The sequence below is a fragment of the Epinephelus fuscoguttatus genome, linkage group LG22, assembly GCF_011397635.1.
Source record: "Epinephelus fuscoguttatus linkage group LG22, E.fuscoguttatus.final_Chr_v1".
In the NCBI taxonomy this organism is placed as follows: Eukaryota; Metazoa; Chordata; class Actinopteri; order Perciformes; family Serranidae; genus Epinephelus; species Epinephelus fuscoguttatus.
Window position 1 is genome coordinate 21,708,078 of NC_064773.1, and position 18,790 is coordinate 21,726,867.

General features: G+C 40.1%; 2 protein-coding genes across 4 annotated transcripts; both read right to left on the reverse strand.

Annotated features, from left to right (window-relative positions):
• Positions 1–663: 663 nt before the first annotated feature.
• Positions 664–9,378, reverse strand: pyroxd1 (pyridine nucleotide-disulphide oxidoreductase domain 1). 3 transcript variants are annotated; one of them, XM_049566759.1, is made up of 13 exons: positions 9,035–9,378; positions 8,825–8,905; positions 8,427–8,546; positions 7,835–7,963; positions 6,483–6,556; positions 6,124–6,320; positions 5,934–6,031; positions 5,700–5,802; positions 5,498–5,610; positions 3,876–3,998; positions 2,919–3,056; positions 2,626–2,715; positions 664–1,288 (listed from the first exon to the last, which is right to left on the reverse strand). In XM_049566759.1, exons 1-13 carry the CDS (start codon positions 9,110–9,112, stop codon positions 1,130–1,132), a joined length of 1,503 nt encoding a protein of 500 aa, XP_049422716.1. In that variant the 5' UTR covers positions 9,113–9,378; the 3' UTR covers positions 664–1,129. The 3 variants fall into 3 exon arrangements, with proteins under 3 accessions (XP_049422716.1, XP_049422715.1, XP_049422717.1); XM_049566758.1 differs by having other exon boundaries at positions 5,498–5,613; XM_049566760.1 differs by lacking the exon at positions 8,825–8,905 and having other exon boundaries at positions 5,498–5,613.
• A 6,733-nt stretch (positions 9,379–16,111) lies between these two features.
• Positions 16,112–18,790, reverse strand: LOC125882849 (islet amyloid polypeptide). Its single transcript, XM_049566762.1, has 4 exons — positions 18,720–18,790; positions 16,999–17,094; positions 16,460–16,600; positions 16,112–16,360 (listed from the first exon to the last, which is right to left on the reverse strand). Exons 2-4 carry the CDS (start codon positions 17,076–17,078, stop codon positions 16,186–16,188), a joined length of 396 nt encoding a protein of 131 aa, XP_049422719.1. The 5' UTR covers positions 17,079–17,094; positions 18,720–18,790; the 3' UTR covers positions 16,112–16,185.

The following is an 18,790-nucleotide window of genomic DNA, read 5'->3' on the forward strand; positions in this document are numbered from 1 at the left end:
ACATTGATTTTTACTCATTTTGCACAATGCTCAGAGAGTAAAATCACAAGGTTGCCATATCAACCTTTATCAGCCAGTGGAAGCAGCTAAATCAATGTGGGAAGGTTGCTGTAGGTGAACCACTGACCCAAAAAAACACACAACCATAAAACACAAACCTACAGGTAAACCAACAAGTGGAAATGGGTGTCTGTTTGCAGTCGTAACACTTGTATCAGTCATTTACATTGTCCTTGTGGCGACTGCTCTTTCTACTTTACTTCTAATGTTTCTTCTCCTTTTTACAGTGGATTTTCAGGGGATTTTCAAATAGCAGCATCTCCAAGAACAACATGTCCACGGAACAATAGGCAACATTATGCAGGCCTGATGATGGCTATTGTTACAATGCCTGCTGAGGCACAGGAGGAGCCGTAGTTGCTGTTTAGGTTGAAATTCGATCAACAGCGTCACCAAGACTACACAGCAACAAAAGGATTATCTTTCTTTACCACCATGTATTGATGAACAGATTTCATTCTTCTGAGTAAAAAAGTGTCAGTGTTGCATACATAAGAATAGAATAAATCTCTATTTCTATGGTGTCATACCTGCAACTGTTTCTCATTTAAGTTTATAAAAAGGCTTAAAAAAAGTCAATGAAAAAACTTATCACTCAAGTGCTAATTTAGTACACTTGGTTTTGAAAATAATTTATTTTAAAGCAAAAATATATTCTTAAGTTTACAAGTGTCTTAAAGGAAAACTGTCGATTTTCAACCAGCTCTGTGTCACTGTAGCGTGTGCAGATGAACAGTGTTTAGTTTCTCCTGATGCCGCAAGTGTCCTAAGCCCATCTACCAGCAAAAGTCTGTCAAGTGATGCACATCACATCATTGAAGTCTGCCTGATGACACAAAACACAGCACAGAGGGAGCCAAACACTGTTCAACTGAACACATCGGCCACACTGTGATGACACAGAGCTGGTTGAAAACCATAGAAGAGCCAAGATAACCGCTTCGACTTCATCAGACGGCTCCTTCTCATTGCCAAAAAACAAATCTAACACAGTCATGATACAAAGCACAGTTCCTTCTCGTGCCTTTAGACACTCTGCAGGCTCAACATGTTCCTTCATCACCCCCCCTCAGTCAAAGTAGTCCTCTATATCAATGTCGGGGTTGAGCAGCTCCTCTCCATAGCGGGTCAGATCCATCTGGTTGAGGATTAGGTTCTCAAAGGTCTCCTCCAGGTCTGTTTCCCCCATCAGCACCGCTCCTACCATCCTACCTCCACTGAGAACGACCTGGAAAAGTCATACAGCGGTAAAATGTGTGAAAATGAGGCTAGAAATTATGATGATGAGATTTGAGGAAGACATTTTCAGATATATCTACATTTTTAAAGTTCCCCCTGAGATACTTTTTACAGTATATAAAAATAGTCTGCTATGATTGAAATTTTGTTGAACATGGTTTTTATAACATAAAAAAGGGTGCTAGAAGCAGATCTACTCTTTCTCCCTCATTAAGAAATTCTGGATCTCGCTTTGCGCCCCACCCTGCACCATCACTGCTTGCGGTAGGTTGACTCGTGACAAAGCAGCGCGCATCAAAATGGCTAGAGAGATTCAGCCATACATGTCTGAACCTCAGCCAGACTCAGATGAGGAATTTGTTGTGCACAAAATCGGCGACTAGCAGACGTATCAGAATCGTAAGTGTAGTTAGCATTTTCTATTTGTTTATGATGTTTGTTAGCTTGTTAGCTTGTAACTGGCACTAACACATTTTTAGTGGTTGTGAAACATACTTTCATATCTGCTACAATGTTGCAGTGTGTTCACACTGTCAAGTTTTTATGATGTAATTAAATTTTTATAATGAAATTTTTATATTACGTGTAATAAGTGATGACATTTTCAGGTTTCTTTGCTGGCATTTGCATTCTGGACAGCAATAGGCTTTCATATTAGTGACGTACTTCAGTAAAAGGAATGTGAAAACACCTCTCTCTCTTGTGACAAACTTTACACGGATACAAGTCAGTATAGTCACGGTCTGATAATTTTAGGGGACATAAACATAACAAAAACACATTTTTGAGAGGAGGAGATCTCTAAGAAGTAAACAGCTGACCCTGTTTTGCTTCTGACTCATGCATAGCATTAGACCACACCCACAGAAACACAGTGGTTTCATTCACGCAGCTAGACAAATTCAAATGGCACATTTTTTTCAACGCCACAGGCACTACGAGAATGTCTACCAGCATGTGATTCTGGTACTGTTTCATAAGAGGCAATAAATTTGGGTGTAAAATAAATCTTTCGTTATGAAAGTGAATCACTATTTGGCTGTCGGGTGGGAACAGCGTTGGAATGTGGTCAATTATAGAGCTTTGATCCAGATGCTTCCACCCTACATTTCATCCCTTTTAACTCTGACCTTACATAACCTCGGTACTCGCTCACGGAATTGGTTGCTGCTTCACATTGCTTCAATCAGAACTGAACTAGGAAGAATGTCATTTTCTTACAGTGCTCCTTAAACATGGGATAATCTGCAAAACACCTTAAACTCGGACACTCTGCCACTGGTACTGTTACAAGTACAGGCATGTTGTTATCCCCTTCAGTTTCACCTTGACATACTCCTGGCCTTTGGTGCAGCGAACCAGCAGCTCATGATCAGGCCCCAGCCCCTGACCATTAAACTTCCCCAGCAGGACCACCTGTGGAATAACGAGCAGACAGGAAGTTGTTAAAATGCACAGTTGTGAAGGAGCCTGGAGGTAAAGACACGAGGACACTACGTCGCACTGTACAATGACCTTGAACGGTTTTGAAACGAATGGTCATAATTTCCATAGTAGATGATTAACATATTGGTTATTATTCAACAGCTCCCTGCAGTAAAATGTGAAACGTCACGCACCTTGTAGTTGAAGAATTTCGTGATGTGTGAGAAAAGTTCAAAACAGAAGTCCAGCTCTATTGGTTCTGACAGGACGTGTGCCGCCATGCAGCGGCCGGCATACCAGCCCATCTGACGCGCCTGCGTCCACAAACGCATCTGCACACAGAACACACACACTATAAGGCCTCAGATTTATAGAGGGAATAAAACAGTGGTTTTCAACTTCTATTTTATTAATCTGTTTTAGCTCTTGTGCCAAAACCAAGGGAAGTGAAACAAGCATGATTACTTGATGACCTAAAATAACTCAAACAAAAAAAACAAATGTTTGGCAAAAAGTGAATAATAGTGGTTCTGAGTGCACACATCGACAGTTTACCCAGCACATCTTTTACAGGCCAAAACAACTTATGACACTGTAAGATGTCACAGATGTGTGTTTCTGTACCCAGTTCCAGTGAGTAAACTCCAAAACAGACTCATTAAAGGTGCAGTATGTAGTTCTGGAGAAAGCTAGCTGATTGTTAAGTCTCATTTTCACATCGTCTAACACTGACGATTTGGTATGGCAGTTCGGTCCCATTACCAACACATGGCTGATGATATTTGATGACCTGGAAACAAGACTCAGCAATCAGCAATCTTTCTCCATGTTTGCCATCAACTTTATCTTCAAACTTTAGTGAAACTTTGACAGTGCATGTGTGTAATGATTGATGACATAATCAGTTTAGTTCAAACTGAATTATGGGACATGTGCGAGAACTGATGACGCACAGAATCTTTGCTTTGTTTAAGAACTTAAGTTTATCAAAATCATTTTCAGATGGCATCTTTACACCGCTAGTAGGTGTTCAGACACAGATGATAGTGTAAGGCAAATAATCAGGCACTATACAGTGTCCTGGAGTTTCTAAAGGTGCAGAGTCTGAGGGGAAACACAGGTTGATGCAATGATTTTTCATGTTAGTTTACCTGCTGCCACAATGGGCTGTGTTCCCAGCATGCAGTGCAAACGTCTCCTGCAGCGTACACATCGGACTCTGATGTCATCATGTGGTCATCTACCTGCAGGCCGCCATCATCTGCCAGCGCAAACTAAATATGTAAAAATGAAACAAGTGAACATCGTGAAAGCTGTGGGTGGTCATTTTCTCATAAAAATAACTTTTCCGTTAATTTACTGAAACTGTCACTGTCACTGTAACAACCAATCAGAGCCACATGATCTGTATCTGTCAGTCATGTCAATCACTGCACGAGAACTGAAGTCAAACTGTTAAAACAAGGAAACCCTGATCAAACATGTACTGCATTGCGTATTTCTCCCCTCAAATGCTCTCTGAAACATATTTTAGAGCACTGTTTGGCTGTAAAATGAGAATGTTTGCTGCAGCTGGTGCTTGCTTTGGCTAGATTGTTTTCAACATAGCAGCCAGGCCGCAAAGTTTGACAGTTTGACCGCATTTCACAAGCAGTGATTGACAGCTGCGTTAGAGACTCCTTGGCTCTAGTCTCGCTCACCAGACCTTTCTCAAGAAAAAAAAAGGTCTGGCTGGGCTGAGTCTCACTTTAAGATTGGAGAAAAAAACACCCCAGCTGCTTGTATTTCTTTCAACCAATCACAATCGCTCTTGGCGGTGCCACACCAACGGTGCGCTTGCAAAAACATTGCCAGGGAAAACAGGTTTTGGTGTAACACACCCACAAAAATATCACCCACAGGACGCGAACCATGGCAGAAAAATGGCTACATTCCCATAAGATCAAACACCGCAAACGTTAGTAAAGGACGTGTTGAAAACTGCAAGGTGGTAGGGCGGGACTTCAGCGGGTTGCTTGTTCCGCCCAATGAGAGGCTGATCTATGCAGCGAACTTCCACCCACTCAGACTACCTCGGCTCTGATTGGTTGTTTTCCAACACCTGCTGTAGATTTTTTTTTTAAAATTTTTTTATATACTTTATTAATCCCCGAGGGGAAAGATTGTTGCAAATGCCATTAGAAGCTCTAAAAGGAGGCAGTGGAACATGTTTTTTTCCCCTACAATTTATCTGCCTCTTGTGTTACTGTCAAGATATAGTGACAGCTTCAGCAAATATGACAGTTTTTTTTTTCCATAAATAATGAACTGCAACTTTAAGAACCAATTTATGATTAATGCCTGAGTTTAAAAAAAAAGGGAGAAACGAAGTAATATGCAAACTCTTGGCTGTAAAAGTGACACTCATTTTGATATGGTAGCTCTACATGGGGAAAAACTTTCCAGGGGGAATTCAAGCTCACAGCCTGAATGGTAAAACCTAATCTGTCCTTTAGTGACATCTAGTGGCCTTTAGCTGCATTGCTTAACATCATTCACTCTGCAGCGTTGGCCAAACTAAAAGACTTTGGAGCACAAAAGAGACAATTTATTCTTTAAATATGCCTGCCTTGAACAGATAAAGTCCCGATATGCCATTTGATGCACTTCACTTACTAAATGATCACCGAGGTGACCATTTAAAAAATGAGAAACAGCAGGATTTACTTTAATTTAATGGCAAACTACGATTTGCACAAATATGATTTCATTTTATTTGGGTGAGTTTACTTACATTGTTGCCATGGAGAAATGGCTCCGTGTTTGGCACGACACCGGTAGCACTGACAACAAAATCGCAGCCAAATGTTTTGCCATTGGTCAGCTGGATGTAAACCGGCCAGGATCCTACTGAGAGGAGAGAAAAGCTGCAGCAGTGAGGCGTTGGAGGGAAAAAAGTGAGCGAGGAAAGGATGAGTCAGAGGTCTCGTTCTCACCATTCTCAGGTCTGAGTGTTTGCTGCGGGGAATTGAGCAGCTCCGCAGAGGTGAAGATCTTTTCCACCTCACACTGGTATTCTAAGGAAACTCTCCGGGACACCTGAGCACGCGCCAGCAGAGAGAATGAAGGAAAGTTTAACATAACAGAAGCTTGAGACATATACAGAGGGTAATATCTATACAAATAGACTTCCTAGGCTCCCAGTAACAAAGGTGCACACACTATCTCACCTGCTCTGCTCCTCTGAGAGCTAGTCCTTCATGCCAGTCTGGGCCGAGGGCACTGCCAGCCTCTGTAGAACAAGAACCCTGCCTTCGAGCATTTTTATCTGGAAATGTACACACAAAAAGAATATGATCATCTTGGAGCATATTCTACCACAGAAAATGAGAAGAAGAGAAATAAACCTAAGATAAAGACCTGCTGTGAAGGTCTGAGCTGCTCCAGGTGCTGGTTCCTCTGTGGTGTAGCGAGGTCTCTTACAGGGAGCAGCTCTTTCTGGTTTGTCTGCCTCCAGTGACGGGATGAGGAACTGTGCCGCCCCAGCGTCAAAGAAGGTGTTTCCTATGGCCTTGTCCTTCACAGCCCAGATCACCTCGCAGCCCTCAACTTCATACCTAAACACAACATGTTCAGAGGCACTGAAGGACTGGAGGGTGTGATTATCTCTGAACATGGTGGTGATGTTACATGAAGGGGTTTCATAAAGGCTCAATGGTCTTCAGTCTGAAAATCGTACTAGTCCTGTGCAAATATGGCTTTGGTTATTGCTTACTCACACTAATTCCAGTGCAATCCCTCCGTTGCCAACTACAACGATTCTCTTTGCTTTGGATAACCTCTTCTGAAACTCCTGAAACACAAAAACAGGACAAACTGTTCAGTATCGACATGTTTGTTTGTATTTTTAACATGTGACTAGTGACTAGTAACTAGTGAATAACCTTTTACACTGGTTGTACTAGTGCACCCAATTTTTTAATTTAGGTGCACCCAGAATTTTTCACCACAAGTTTTTGGTGCCTCAGTGGTACATTTTAAGCACTACCATTTTTTTTAAGTTTCCATACACAGTGCTTCTTTCTTGACACATTATGCAAATAACTACAGAGCTGTATGTTAGCCTTTTTTACACATTACAATGGTGCTACAGAGGTTGAAAGTTTTGTAGCACAGGCCACAAAATGGAGTATAAATTTATCAAGTAAGTCCACTGTAGCAGAGGCTATTCAAACACGTGCAACCTAGACACTTTGCATAACCTTTCAATTGAATTTTAGAACTGAAAAACTGCTGACACTGTCACCAGTCACAACAACGTCATGACAGCTGGTGCTGTTTTCACCTTGTGAGTCTGTGTGTGTCATAATGGCCAAATGTGGTCTGAGTGACACCTTTGGTGGAAGGAACTACCACAGTAGCCATTTTAAGTATGTTGCCAGGTGTCTGTCTGTGGACAGATTTTTTTCAGCATGATAACTTTGCAACCATGCACAATGCAGTTTCGAAACTTAACAGTCATGTAGCTGAGATCACAATGCAGGCTGAATTCGAGCAACAGCACTGAGGTATTTATTTATTTATTTTACTATCTATGCCTATAGCATGGTTGTGGGGAATGGGGGTGCTGAGGGACCTAAAACCAGGCATTATAAAAACCATCAATTGATAAATAAGTTGAAACTTAGTGTTAAAAGGAGGGAGGTAATGTTTTAAGTCAAACTGCTTTTGCTGTTTGTAGATTACAAGGACATGTCTGGACAAAGTCCATTTTAAATTTAGAGAATTAGAGAACTCTATGCGCTCTGATATTAACTTTATTTCTTATAAAAATGTAACAAGATATTGTAGCAGCTGCAGTTGAAATGTTTTGGGATGTTCTTTTGCACAAAGAGCCAAGGCGTAGTGCTGTGGAATTTACTGTGGCTTAGCAGAACACTCAGAGGAATAAAGGAAAGGAAGAAAATGGCACACAAACAAAACACAAACAAAATAGCACAAAGTTGGACAAAATGCTTCAGGTTACTTTAAGAGGGTCTTCTGTGTGTTCAGTGTCTTAAGAAATCTCATGTCAATAACAACACAAACATCTCATGTCAATAACAGCACAAACAGAACGACGGGGTTGTACCTGGGCGCTGTCTGTGTCCCGTATCCCAATGACATAAGGGTTGTCCTGGGTTAGGAGCTTGGGTCTGCCCCCACTGCAGATACACAGCTTCTCATAACCAAACACCCGGCCATCTGCTGTTTCCACAGACTGAGGATACAAAAAGAACGGGAACCAGAGATTAAATCAAGCTTTGAATGTTGTTTCTCTTGTTGCTTTTTACAAACTGGTGTTGGATTTTGAACATAAAACCTTTTAGTCTAATCACAGTCCTATCACACTGCACTTCGACCATATGCTGTAACCACATGTCCACAAGGTGGCAGTAGTAGACAGATAATAGCAAAAAACCTTTGTTGAGATATGTTGAAGAAAATCACTGTGAATTTTATTGGAATTATTGCATTATAATCAGTTAACAACACATGGGTAACTAGACCTTGTGTTATTAACATTTCTTAGTTATGTACAAATCTTTACCAGCAGTCAGTTTCTTATCACACACCAAAGCAGAAACATGTCATGTAAACAGTATTAAATATAAAATAACTGTATTCGTAGACACTTTTACAATCTACCAGTCTCTATTACAGTCTGCACAATAGCTACTTACATGTGACTGTGTGTGAAGTGATTTAACAGCAGAGTGGATGACAGTCAGGTTGGGAAACTTCTCTTCCAAAACACTGGATGGTTGCTCCTCCACACCAAACTCTTCCAGGGTCCTGGACACCTTGGCAAGGAGAACAAGGGAAAAGACTATTGAGTGGAGAATGAGAAGAATGTAAGATGGTTGCTAAATTAATACAAATGAGGAAATATGGATCCTAATGTCCAAAAAATCGAAATAAGTTTTGATATCTGATAAAAGAACATGCCTCCATGCATTCATTTCATGGGAAAGCAAGTGGGAAACAAACCCTGTCAGCCATTAGTGTACATATACAATATGTGGATGTATAATATGGTTCCCCCTGGACACATCATCATCATCATCATCATCATCCTGACCTGTTTATAGTTGGTCACCGCCTTGATATGGGGACCTGCTGTAATCAGAGCCACATCAGCTGACGGGATCTGGGATGACAGCTGTCAATGCAGATTAATGTTTAGCAGCTAGCCACATGACATGCTTTACAGTCAGTGATACAGAGCCTAGAAACGTTAGCTAGATTAACAGATTTACTGTGTACACCTGACGTGTTAATGTATTTTCACCTGCTCAGCACATGTCACACCCGCGATACCTCCTCCCACGATCACAAACCTGAATGTTTTCTCTTTTCTGTCTGCCATTACTCTGAGAAAACTGCTAAGCTAACGGTGGCTACAGTAGCTAACACTAGCTCCTTCCTCCTCCCTTCGCATTTTCAGTTCAAACAGTTGCTACAATCTTTTTATCTCTTAGCGTGGACACTCTGATACACAGTTAGGACACTATTGGTGACTAGTAAAATGCTAAAAAAATGCTTAAAATGCTCCTGGATACTTCCTATTATAGCTAGCTGATCAGATTTTCCTTTAGCACATGAGAACAGAGCACTGGAGCAACGCAACTTCCGTGTTTACAATTAACTACGGCAAGCAGCAGGGGAAGTTTCCAAGCGCGAACACAGAGGGACGCGCTAAATGCAAGAAACAGTCTCTGAAACATTTTCTGCATTCTGGTGAGTATTTTTGCTCTAATGTGTGCCTCTTTTAATTCATACTTGATGTAAATGCCTTCTGTTTTCAAAATAAACGTCCTCTGCTACTTTAATATTGTTATTATGGAGGTCAAATGCACAGGTTCCAGATTTTGAGGGAGGCATGTCCCCTACACCCCTGAAGTCTAACCCCGTGTATTATTGTATACAGTACATGAGGCTCATTTTAAATACTTTACATACTTAACCTGCTAGGTTGTTTGAGAATCTCCCCTGGGATCATTAAACTTTTATCTTAATCTATATCATTACATTATCATTTAATTAAAATTAAAATGTTATTACATCATGATTTATTTGATTATATTTCCTATGATTAGTCAGAATCTGCAATTAAGTAAAGCTGTCAGCTAAATGTAGTGGAGTCTTATTTCTTAATTATTATATCTAATTATTTTAAACATAAAGTTTTGTTCATGGGCATAAAACACAATTTAACACATACATTCACCGACCACTTTATTAGGTACACCTTGCTTTTTCCAGGTTGGACCCTTTTGCCTTCAGAACAGCCTTAATTCTTGGTGTCACAGATTCAACAAGGTGCTGGAAACAGTTGCTGCAGATTTGTCGGCTGCACATCCATGATGCAAATCTCCCGTTCCACCACATCCCAAAGGTGCTCTATTGGATTGAGATCTGGTGACTGTGGAGGCCATTGGAGTACAGTGAACTCACTGTCATGTTCAAGAAACCAGTTTGAGATGGTCTGAGCTTTGTGACATGGTGCGTTATCCTGCTGGAAGTAGCCATCAGAAGATGGGTACACTGTGGTCATAAAGGGATGGACACGGTCAGCAACAATACTCAGGTAGGCTGTGGTGTTTAAACCATGCTCAGTTGGTACTAAGGGGCCCAAAGTGTGCCAAGAAAATATCCCCAACACCAGCATGAACCGTTGATACAAGGCAGGATGGATCCATGCTTTCTGAATGTTGCAGCAGAAATTGAGACTCATCAGACCAGGCAGCGTTTTTCTAATCTTCTATTGTCCAGTTTTGGTGAGCCTGTGTGAACTGTAGCCTCAGTTTCCTGTTGTTAGCTGACAGGAGTGGCACCTGGTGTGGTCTTCTGCTGCTGTAGCCCATCTGCTTCAAGGTTCGACATGTTGTTGGTTCAGAGATGGTCTTCTGCATACCTTGGTTGTAACGGGTGGTTATTTGACTTCCTGTTGCCTTTCTATCATCTTGAACCAGTCTGGCCATTCTCCTCTGACCTCTGGCATCAGCAAGGCATTTTGGCTCACTGGATATTTTCTCTTTTTCGGACCATCCTCTGTAAACCCTAGAGATGACTGTACGTGAACATCCCAGTACATCAGCAGTTTCTGGCACCAACAACCATGCCACATTTAAAGTCACTTAAATCACCTTTCTTCCCCATTCTGATGCTCAGTTTGAACTTCAGCAGATCATCTTGACCATGTCTACATGCCTTAATGCACTGAGTTGCTGCCACATGATTGGCTGATTAGCTAGTTGTGTTAACGAGCAGTTGAACAGGTGTACCTAGTAAAGTGGCCGGTGAGTGTATCTCACAGTCAGTTATTTGTCTGTGTGCTCACATTACTTATGAAGAGAATTCTTTTTTTCCCCAATTCATCATTTCATAATTGTCATAATACAAAAAAACAGTGTTTTGCGCATTTATGAAAAAAAAATAAAAATATGGGTCAATTTTCTGATATATTAGACCCACAATCACCTTTAATGGCCCAGTATGAACAAACAAAACAGGAAATATTTCAGTACTACACACTCAAGCTTACAGGCACAAATAAATCTGCAATAAATTTTGTAACGACTAACTGAATGTATAAGTTGCTGTATATACAGAGGTTGTGTGTGTCTGTTATTTTGTCAGACATTATGTTATTGCTAGCATCAGAAAAAAAACAAAGTTGATTTATTTGTTGTGTAGTTCCAGTCAGTCTCTGCATTAATAGACCTGTAAATTAATTTAGCAGTGGGAGCAGGTTATAGTCCTCTGTAATAAATTTTGGTGGCAGGGCAGCCCTCGTGTTTATATTTGGATCACAGCTGTATCTCCAGGGTCAGAGATTAATGCGGTCGCCGGGTCATGAATCAGATCTAAAATTCCATCAAAACATCCATCCCCCGTCATTACTGCAGCGATAAACAATTCACCGCCGGATGACAGCTGAAGCACAATGCCATTTGTGATTTTACATGAAGTAATCGACAGATCTTGACACCGTCCCCGTTCTCTGTCAGGGTGTTTGGCGGATAATGGCTGCATTGTTTTTGGCTTCATCAGCAAAAGCCGGCACTTGTTCTATTTTTGCAGACCCTTTTATGCCGGTGTTAACCATGCATGGGAGTATTGATGTCAGTGTCTGAGATGATTGGGTCAGTGGTAATCAAACAGGTTAATGCTGTGCGTCATACCCTCTCTCTTGATTTTCATTACGTTACCCTGGATAACCCCCACAGCAGGGTATGATACTCATTTAGCTGATTTCATTTAGTCTAGTTCATGGGCAGTCATCCATTTACAGAACAGATAATGAACAGTCTTGGATTAGTTTAGAAAAATAAGTGCAATTTAAACAATATGTCTCAATTCTTTAATCATTCAGTCAGTCTAATACTAACTGTCATTACATGTGGATTTCTCCATACATTTCCACTCCTGCATGGTAATGCTGGCATCACCACAACAAACTAAAGTGGAAGCAGGTTAAATTATCCCCTTCCTTACAAATCATTTACAAATTAAAAGTGTTGGTAGTGCCTCAGCAACACAGTTCCACCAGCCTTGTTTTTAAGATCAAAGTCTGATACAGATTCTTTTGTAGTGAAGCTGCTGATTGACAATATTTTGCACAATGTTCAGTATCTTTGACCCTTTGAAACCTGAGCAAATTGTCTGATTTACTCAGCAAACCTGGGAAGAAGGCCATGAGCAACGGAAGAAGAAATGACCCCCAAATTTCACAAGATATTAGTAAAAAGAGAAAATTCAAAACATGAAAATTAGTTTAAAAAAAAAGAGTTAAGAAAGTTAAAAACAAACAAACAAACAAACACGGACATGACCTGGAAAAGATGCTTGAAAATTATAATAAATCTGTAATGTAATTTTAAACATGTAATAATATAAGTAGTTTTTCCCTAGCTTTTTCTTTTTGTATGTATATAAAATTTTTTGGCAATTTGTGGGACATTTCTTACCAAGTTGCTCATTGCCTTTTTTGTTATGTTTCTGAGAGAAATCGTAACGTTAAAATACTTGCGAAAGGGGTCTGAAGTCAGAACAAGAAAAGTGCTGTCACTCCAGGTCTCAAAGGGTTAAAACAACCTTTTGTCATATTTGCAGAGAGTCCCCCAATCCCAAATGGATCCCTTACAGACTCGTTGACTCAAGCCCTAAGCCCTTACAGACCTAGGACCAATTCCATTTCTTCAATGGAACAAGCAAACTCAAGGAGAATGGCCAAGACAAGGGCTAAGGGGAAGAAATAATACAGTACTACATACATACAGTATGTAGTACTGTATTATATGAGACAGGTAGTCTGCGGGAAAAAAAAAATCATGTCCCTCCTCCTACTGTATTGCCTCTTTTGGCGTTTACCAGAATCTACCACGGTGCACCAAAAGCAACCAATCAGAGCCAAGGAGTCTCTAATGCAGCTGTCAGTCGTGTCACTGATGGAGAACTGTGACCAAACTGTCAAACTAAACAGCACTGATCAAATATGAATCAATACTCTGTTATTGTATTATATATTTTTCGTCAAATTACGAACATATATCCAAATTAAGCAATTATGGCCCCAAACCTTATGTTAAAGCAAACCTAACAAGAAATCAAAGGTCTTTAGTGGCACAGCTGAGAACAGGAATCCTTACCTTGAATCTTGAAGTCAGCAGATTTAAAAACATTCTAGAAGATGAAAGGTTATGTGAATTATGTGAACTCAACGAAGCTGAAAGTGAATCACATTTTCTTTTATACTGTCCCTTGTATGATGAACTGAGAACTCCAATATTTACCGAAATGTCTGTTAAAAACCCAGAAATTCTCTGGTGCTCTGATGATGATAGAATGAACTGGTTGTTTAATTTTAATGTCTTTAAGCTTGCTAATTTTGTATGTGAAGCCTGGAAAAAGCATCAGGATGGTTTATATGTTTAATTGCTCTAATGCCTGGTATCTAGTTTTTCATTTGCTGTCATTTGTTTATTTTTTTTGGTGTCTTGTAAGCCCTCTCGGGCTGGGCACTTCTGGTGCATGACACAATAATAAAAAATCAAATCAATCATATAGGCTACAGATCACAGTGTAAAACTGAACCACCACATCACTGCTGATCGCCACAGAAGACAATGAATATAAAGGGAAACTTTACTGATACTGAACCAGCTGTGTGGCATCGCAGTGTGTGCAGATGAATGGTGTTTCCAGGGGAAGTCAAACGCTGTTCATCTGCGCACAGTGCGATGACACACAGCTGGTTGAATATCAGCAAAGTTTCCCTGCTTCCCTTCACTGGTTCCTGTACAGCAGGGTCGGTCTTTGATTCAGCAGCATGTGTATACATTCAGTAGGCTATATCTTCAGTAGCTAGCTAGCTAACCCTACACTTTTCAGGGTCTGATTTTGGTTTTGGAACAGGGAAGAAACGTATATCTTTTTCCAACCTCTCCAGGTAACAAGTATCATTAATCCAACTTATTTTTCATGGAAACACGGAGGCAAAACAGAACGCAGCCACATCACATTTTTCACCTGACTATATCACCATTTAGACGAATCTGATGTTTGTAAAGTCTATAAACACAATGACTGAACAAACATTACTATTTCTGTGTGTAATTAATAACATGGTTATCGTAGATTAGCTGCGCTAACCGTTAGCTGTTAGCCGTTAGCCATTAGCGGTGTCTGTAATAACTCAATAAATCAATAAACGGTCTGTGAAAAAAATATTTTTTCCAGCGGATGTCTTTGTTACAACATGATTGCGCTAACTGGAGTAGTTTCATGTCGTATCCGACAACGGAAGGCTTTTAACAGATGACGATCCTGATGTTAGCTTTGCTGCTAGTGTCAACGTTAGCTGTCCCTGTCAGCTGCAGCCACTGATGCTTTCTAGACATAGTGATTTCCCAAAACTGAATAAATACCACACATAGCAACACAAAACTGCTTTGCTAGCTCAATCATGTTGTAACGGCTGGATGGTTGATGCATACATGCTGATTCGGGTCCTATCAGAGCCAATCCGCGCATCACTATGGCTTAATGATCAACTCAGTCAATTAAAACAACCCGTCCTGTGTTAGGAGTGTATGTCGCTGACAGAAAGAAAGAAAGAAAGAAAGAAAGAAAGAAAAGGGAAAAAAGATAGAGAAGCAACGTACACCTCACATATTTATTTCTCACAGTTGCGCACATTGGCTGGCATGCAGAAGCACCGTCTGTGTGTCAGGTAGAGAGGCTGTGCAGTCTGGTGTGTTTTTTCGCTGATTCGGTTCTGCAGGTTCTCTGCTGTTACACTGGAAACGGGGATCAAGCAGTTTGTCTCACTCGGGATAGATTGTGCTTTTTTGGTTCATAGTTTTTGATTGACGTGCAATTTATTTGCGTTTAGAGGGAATAATTTTTACCGGCAATTACCGGATAACGGAAATGTGGGCACAGTTATCTATATAAAATACACAGACTAACTAACTAACTAACTAACTGATTGACTAACATAAACAATTGAAAATTGAAAAAAAGTAGCTTGCACCGTTAGCTCCGGTAAGGGAAAGCATGAGGGAAAGCGGCTGACCGGAAGTCACGCACAAAAACACGGAAGCTGATCACTATTTACTTCCGTGTTTGAAAATAAGGTGGATACACTGTGTATACTGTGTTGTGGCCCGATGCTACATTATGATTGGTCAGTCTGCATTCAGGGGCGGGACTTAGCTAAAGGTTAATTAGGTAAAGCAGGAACCGAATCATAATATGTATGGCAAGTCCCCGCACATGACACCACAGCAGCTTATTGATGAAGCTAATCTAAACGGATCTATTGCATGTCTCCTTTGTTTGAGAGTTCATTCTGTAGTTTATGTGACACATGGAGAAACTAGGTGGGAGCTGGTTATTAAACTCACTTAACTAAAACTAATACTTGTTTCAATGGACATCCCATGTAGGACTGGCAGCTGATGATGTGCTGCTAACAGCTCTTAGCTTCTGCATGCAGCTGTCATGATGCACAATAATGTGGCTTTAAACGCATTAAGATTTTCAAAAATATATTTTTACAATTTTATTATCAAAATCAACAGATAACATTTCTCATGGCTTTACATCTGTTTTTTTTTTCTTCTTTTTTTTATTATTTACTCTGATGTATTGTTATATTCACATCATGCCATTGTGGAACAGCATTAACAGAGTCACAACACACAAATGCAAATGCAAGAAAAAAAAAAAGAAACATATATGGACTTTGATGGTTTAAATTAAAGGCACTGTTTTTTTAAAAGCTTATAAAATAAACAAGAAAACTCTTCATAATCATCATCATCACTATTGATGTCATCGTTAGTAACGTCATCGTCACAATCATTGTTACATAAGATGTCTGGTTATATCATTGGAGTACTGGGAGTGCTGGTGGAGGTTCCTCAGTCGGTACTAGAGAGGCAGGTAGCTGCGAGGCTGCAGTAGGTCCCTCTTGCCGTAGGTGGAAGATCCCACGTTGGTCGGCGCATACACGGTACCGATAGTGTTGCTGGAGCGCACCAGGAAGTCTGCTAGCCTCTGGGTGACGCAGGTGGCTGTGTTGCATTTCCTCTTCTCCACGTGGTGACTGGGGGTCAAAGAAAGTACAGACACGTCACAGTAACACTCACAGAGAGAATGTTTCTCATGTAAGGAGGATTTAATACAGTCGCTGGTTTGCTGTTACCTGTTCATAGCTGTGAGCCCCCTCTCCGGCCGTGTACCCATGAGGCTGAGGAACGGGTTGGAGATTAGCCCAGGAGCTAACCAGCCGTCACCGTCTGGGAGAGCACTTTCCTGCTCGCCAGATGAGCTTGGACTGAAGTACCTGAATTACAGAGGGAAAAGGGCCAAAGCGTTTTACACTGATAGCTGATTATAGCCTCTTCAAAACATCCACAAGTCCCGAGAGCGGGAAGAAAAAGTGGGCACTTAGCTCCCCACGAGTTGCACAATGAAGCACTTTCCCACAGACGAGCACAATTGGCTCCCACCTCCAGAGTTATCAGTGCTCTGCCGCTCCTCACGCAGAACATTACAGCACCTATGGCACAATCTCCATGATACTCAGCTGCCCGTCTGCTGACCTCAGATCTGATATGATCAACATCTCAGCAAAGTGAAATCTGCACAATTTGATTGATTGCCACCAGTTAAACTCTGCCCCTAATCTTAGACCACTTGCACAGCCACACAGAGAGCTCTGCCTGTAGTATGCACACTTACCTGTAGCCTGGGGCAGCGGTGACGCAGCGCAGCAGCACAAGCAGCATGAGGAGAAGCACAGGCACCCTCAGGTGATACATAGTGTAGGGTGATTACCTGGATCAACACAGATCAGAAGAACAAAGTTAGATTTATTTGTTATGGGGGACTTATGGGCAATATTTGTTGTAATTAACCTTCATTTAACTACAAAGACCCGGCCAAAAGACAGCAGCACACACACTTACCAACTGATGCACATCAACAATACATAATGTCAAAATATAACATACATAAAAGTGTTTCATTTCTAAAAATTCTGAATTTAAAGAGTCACTATTATGCAGGAGAAAACAACAGTACTGTTTCCTATATTTCAGTACAATCTAACATTAACCTACAGTCTAATTTAAAGCTGTGCTCAGTGATTCAATGTCAGTAATACATCAGCATCTACCAAGCATACACAGATTTCAGATATCTTTTCCTGTTGCCCAGCTGAATAATTAAAGTAGGGTTGCAACTTACACTTATTGTCATTATCCATCAATTTGCCAATTATTTTCTAAATTTATCTGTTAATATTGTCTAACAAATGGCAGAAAATTACAAAAAATTCCTTCACAAATTCTCAGAAGCCAAGTTGTTGTCCTAAAAATGCTTTTTTTTTGTTTGACCAACAATCCAAAACCCAAAGATACTGAATTTATTGTCACATAAGGCAAAGAAAAGGAGCAAATTATCTCATTTTAAGGGCTTGAACCAGAGAATATTTGACATTTTTGCTTGAGAAATCAGAATCAGAATGCCTTTTATTGTCACTGTTTCATTAAAAAACACAATGAAATTAACAACTCCTGCAAGATGCCGACAGTTTAAACCACATCCTCCATACATTTAACCTCACACTAATAAATAAGTGTAATAGGTTAAAAAAAGAAAGAACTACACCTCGTGCAACTGTGAATATTGTACATATAATGACACTGATAATGAAAGTAGTTGGCGTTTCTGTTAATTAATCTTTTCAGCTTGAGATTAAAGCTTGTTAATATTAATATCATATGAGAATAGGTATCATCTACGATTCTGGATATCATAATATTCTAAGTGTTGTCTTTTCTTGTTTTAAAAGGCTGCTTTACAATAAAGTGGTGTAATTTTCTGAACTGACCGGACTGTTATATTTTATTATTTGCTTTTATCCACTTACTCGTTATATCCATATTACTTGCGGTTATTTATAAAAAAAAAATCACTGTATAAATATTTTAGTAGTCAACCCCACAATATCGTCAGATTTAACATGATATATATATTGCACAGCTGTATTGCTTTAGTAAAGTGTCCGTACATTACACTTCTCAGTAAAACATATTTTGTTACATGGTTGGTGATGTTTTCTTACATTAAATAGAAAATCCAAAATTTCCTCTGCATCGTTTTATACACATTTTCCTGTGATGTAACAAGACATATCTGATGTCTTTGGAAAGCATTTGAATCTTGAATTTATAATATACAATACAGTAATATGCAGTAGTTTTGTTAATTTAAAAGAGAGGTAGAGGTGGAGATTTAGCAAAGTATCCTATTCAAACCCATAGAAAAACTATTTATACAAACTAAAAACTGTTAATTTCCTGTAGCATCCCATTCATATATATACACAGAAGAATTGGACTGAAACATAGTCCTATATAAAAGACAAACTAAGCCCTTAAGTAAGACAGAGCACTTACTTTCTGTTGTTTCAGCCAGTAGCCAGCAGATCCCAGTCTGTCACTGGAGCAGCCCAGGGTTTGTCAGACTG